Below are 4,035 nucleotides of genomic sequence, written 5' to 3'. Positions count from 1 at the left end.
AGTATCCTCAGGCCTAAAATAGGAAAGATAAAACTTAGAAAATCCGATATCCACAATATGTAATTGAATGTGTGGATATTCAAATTTCACTATGAACTATATTGTCCAGTATATGTTTTAGTGCAATTAAGAATTGTTCAAATTCGTAATTTAGTTTTACAGCAATCATTTAATTTTATATTTAGTGGTTACTTAATCATACATCTATACCTGCCTTCTAACCTTAAATTTTGAGTATATCAATGTTTACATTCGTTTTTAAAATTTATTCGAATCATCACTTTCATCCCACCTTAATATTAAAAAAAAAAAAAAAAACAATCACACACATGGCATGATTTTGCAATGGGAAATTGAGATACTGAACTTCATTGCATTTTAATTAAATTGAATCATGAAACTCAGCATTGAGTTTATTGGTAAAAGGTTTTCAACTCATCATCCTCAATATATGTGCTGTTATGTGTGACTTGAAAGATATAAAAGAACTTAAATTGCTTTTTCCATTTTCTATTCATCAAATAAGGGTATATTAAAATCATATTAAACCGCTTACAAAGACTTTTATACCAAAAAGAAACTCATCATGCAGTTCAAAAATAAGGAGATTTACAAATGAGGATTAGAACCCTTAAAATAAAATTTGAGGATTGATTCTTGTAAACCGTGAAAATAAAAGTTGGTTTTGTTTGACTGGGGAAATAATTCTATGATGGAGTTGCGGTTACTCTCCTTCCCCTTCAGTTGTGGCTGAAGACATGTAACTCATTGCAAGTGAGGCCTCATCATCAGCTGTGGCTGCTCGGAGTTGATGCTTGCAAGCTCCGCAAGTGATCTGCATGATTATAGCATTTATCTTCTTTGTTGCTTCATCTTTCAAGGCTTGAGCTTTCTCTAGTTCACTTTGCGCTTGTTGCCTTATCCTCTTTGCACTTGAAAACTCCAGCTCCGCCATCTCGATTTGCCTCTTTGCTTCTAGTCTAGCCTTTTCGGCGTAAGTCTTCTCCGCAATGGCCAACTCTTTCAAAGCTTCCAATGCTGTTTCTGTAGCATTAGCAAGCTTGTTTGCTTCAATCATCTCAACACTCTCGCTTGACCCTATCGATAGCTTCAAATTAGTTGCGCGGTTCTCATTCTCATCTGAATTCCACCATGTTGAGTGAGCGCTTGAGGATGGCAGAAGTTGAAGTTCAAGATCATGTTGCAGAAGGCGGTGGTGCCGGTGGTAGTCGAGAATAGGCGCCTGACTGTACAAGAAAACAGGCTCAGTTGACCATGGCATTGGCAATCCAGGCAACGGCGTCCCCGTCGGGGCTATGCTAAAGTTTAAGTTGGTATCACTTGATGGACTAGTACTTGGAGCTGTTCGAGAAGAGCAGGAAGGCAGCACCGCCGTCAGTAATTCCGGTTGAATTCGCCGAACACTGCAAGAATCTTGGTGCTCAATGAAACTCTCCACTCTGAAACGAAAAATTGAGTTAAAAAGAGACCATAATATAGTATCAAATGCTGAAACTAACCAAGTCAAGGAAGATATCAAAGCTTCTTCATGATGTAGGGTTAGAAGGGAAAAAACAAAGCAATATGAAATTGATTTAAGTACATATATATATATGGACTATGTGACTAAAATTCACACAATAACTGTTTTGGTAATTGGGTTTTAATTAAGCCGAACAAAAACTGAAACTTTTAGAAATCCAACAAGAACAAGAGAATATGTAGGGTTTGAATAAGAAAAACAAAAACTAATCATAAATACTTGAAAAAAACATGTAGCTTGTTGTTAATGAAAAAGAGGGAAATTGTGGGGAGGCTTTCATAGCCAAACTGACCTGGAAAAAACACGGCCACAGTCACAAGAATGGCCTCGGGTGCCACAGGTTTTGAGATGAGCTTTGAAATCAGACTGGACAGCATACCCTTTGCGGCACTTATCACAAACCCACTGTTTTTGCTTACTGTGTTTCCTTCTGAAATGCTTCTTTATCCCAACCAGATCTCCCAAAGCATGGCAAGGATCATGGTGCAAACAGCTTGGCTCAGGGCAAACAAATACTCTTTTTTTCACCTCTTGGTTCTCCCTCTTCAGCAACTTCCATGGCACCTTGTGCCTTCTCCTATGCATTTGAAGGTTCTGGTCTCTTTGGAACCCTTGGCTACAGATCTCACACACATACCTGTCAGATTCCAACAATGTTTTTGGAGACAAAGAAACCACTTCCGCATCTGGATCTATGTTAATTAACAAACATACAAAAAAAATCAATTCAATTAAGAAAAAGGGTATTGTTTATATTTATGTTTGTAATTGTAATATTAGGTAAAGTTTGTTTATACCAGGGGTGCCTGCTGGCTTTCTTTTTCTTTTCTGAGTGTCCCCATTTTCTAAAGGACTGAGTGGATCAGATGAAGAAGATGGAAGTGCAGAAGCACTTGTGGTGTAACCCAACATATTGTTTGCTTGAAAAAAGACTATTTATGTTAATTGGAGATTGTTTAACCAAGCTAATCAAAGGTTTTGGGAGGTGTAAAAATGGTGGAAAGCTTGGAATAGTGAGGGAAAGGAAAAAAGGCTTCAAATTTCAGCTTTTGATAAACACAAAGGACATAAAGAAGAAAAAAAGCTTATATTCTAGAAGAAAAGAAGAAGATGAAAAGCTTTTGCTTTCTGCAATCCTTCTTTTGATTTTTACTGGTATTTTTGTGTTTCATTGACCCCCACCATTAGCAGGTATGGTCGAGAGGGCTTGAGGCAGGTGTTATAAAACTTTGGATACGATTATACTATATAAAATTCCGTATATTATAATAAAAATAATATGAAAATATGATAAGATAAGAGTATTAATAAGTTAGAATTTACAAATACTATACGAACTTATAATGGAAACCCTCGCACAGGGCATGGGACAGAAACAAAAGAACATCCCTTCTACATGAAAACAAAACATCCATTATTTCATATTCTCACAGTAATTTTGCATGTATTTATTATATATTCAGGCAATGCAGACCACACCCACCTGATCCCATCCCTTCCTCACGTGATCTCTTCTTTGCTTCTATTTCTATGTATTCCATTCGCATTATGTTCATATTATGCTTTAGTTATGTAATCTATCTGTTCGTAATAAAAATTTTTAGTTAACCTTCATTATTTATATATTTGTGAATTTAACTTTTATTTTTTTTGAGTTAAATTTAATAATTAATTTTTAAAAAAAAAATCAATTCGTTTTTTGAAAAAAAATAGAATTGCTAATGAAAACATTATTTTTTAACCATATTGGAAAGGTAACCTATGTGACAGTCCACATATACTTTATGTTGATATGATACTATTTGTTTTATATATCACGTCAATAAATAATTTGAAAATTATAAAATATTCAAAATTAAAATGTTCATTAAAATTTTAAAAATAGCATGGAATACATGTGGATTGTAATATTGCAAATGAAATTTTTAAAATGTAATATTTTAGTCTATATCTTCATTAAAGAAAACAACAACTTGATTTTTTTTAAATTTAATGATTAAATTTGACACTTTTAAAAGGTTAAGAGTCAAATTTAACTAAAAAAGGAATAAGGATCAAATTGAAAATGATATAAATATCGAAGGCTAAATTTGATATTATGTTTATTAAAATAATTAAGGTGATATATACAAAATATAATTAATGCATTAAATTTTAAAATATAAAAATTATATCATATAGTATCACTCTATATTGTATTTTAACTATTTTTATAATATTGATACCTATAATATGTCATATTTAAAGTTATCAAATAAATAAATACAGGAAAAATATATTATTTGAATGATTAAGTAAAACTTGAATTTAATCGACAACCAACTAGAAACTACAATCTTTGATTAAGTTCATTTAATTCTTATAAACTTTAAAAATAATATTTGTTAATTTTCATATTTGATAATCTATTTTTATATGATATATTCATAAACAACCAAGCTAATTTTAAACCTGATTATCACTGTTACCTTTGTGGCAGCTTTTCTAAAGGT

The 4,035-nt window shown here is 32.4% G+C and overlaps 1 protein-coding gene across 1 annotated transcript; it reads right to left on the bottom strand.

The window, feature by feature from the left end:
• Positions 1-480: 480 nt before the first annotated feature.
• LOC105765789 (zinc finger protein SHOOT GRAVITROPISM 5) lies at positions 481-2,918 on the bottom strand. The gene is made up of 3 exons (XM_012585040.2): positions 2,341-2,918; positions 1,836-2,235; positions 481-1,460 (listed from the first exon to the last, which is right to left on the bottom strand). The coding sequence occupies exons 1-3, from the start codon at positions 2,453-2,455 to the stop codon at positions 725-727; spliced, it is 1,251 nt and encodes a 416-aa protein (XP_012440494.2). The 5' UTR covers positions 2,456-2,918; the 3' UTR covers positions 481-724.
• Between the last annotated feature and the right edge of the window lie 1,117 nt (positions 2,919-4,035).

Source organism: Gossypium raimondii, chromosome 5 (genome assembly GCF_025698545.1).
Source record: "Gossypium raimondii isolate GPD5lz chromosome 5, ASM2569854v1, whole genome shotgun sequence".
NCBI lineage: Eukaryota > Viridiplantae > Streptophyta > Magnoliopsida > Malvales > Malvaceae > Gossypium > Gossypium raimondii.
The sequence above is the reverse complement of the archived record's forward strand: the minus strand, read 5'-3'. Positions and strand labels throughout refer to the sequence as shown.

Coding starts and splice junctions, on each gene's coding strand:
- LOC105765789 (XM_012585040.2), bottom strand. CDS start 2,455: ATGTTGGGTTACACCACAAGTGCTTCTGCACTTCCATCTTCTTCATCT. Junction 2,236..2,340: donor AAAGCCAGCAGGCACCCCTG/GTATAAACAAAC, acceptor TAATTAACATAG/ATCCAGATGCGGAAGTGGTT. Junction 1,461..1,835: donor TGTGGCCGTGTTTTTTCCAG/GTCAGTTTGGCT, acceptor TTTTCGTTTCAG/AGTGGAGAGTTTCATTGAGC.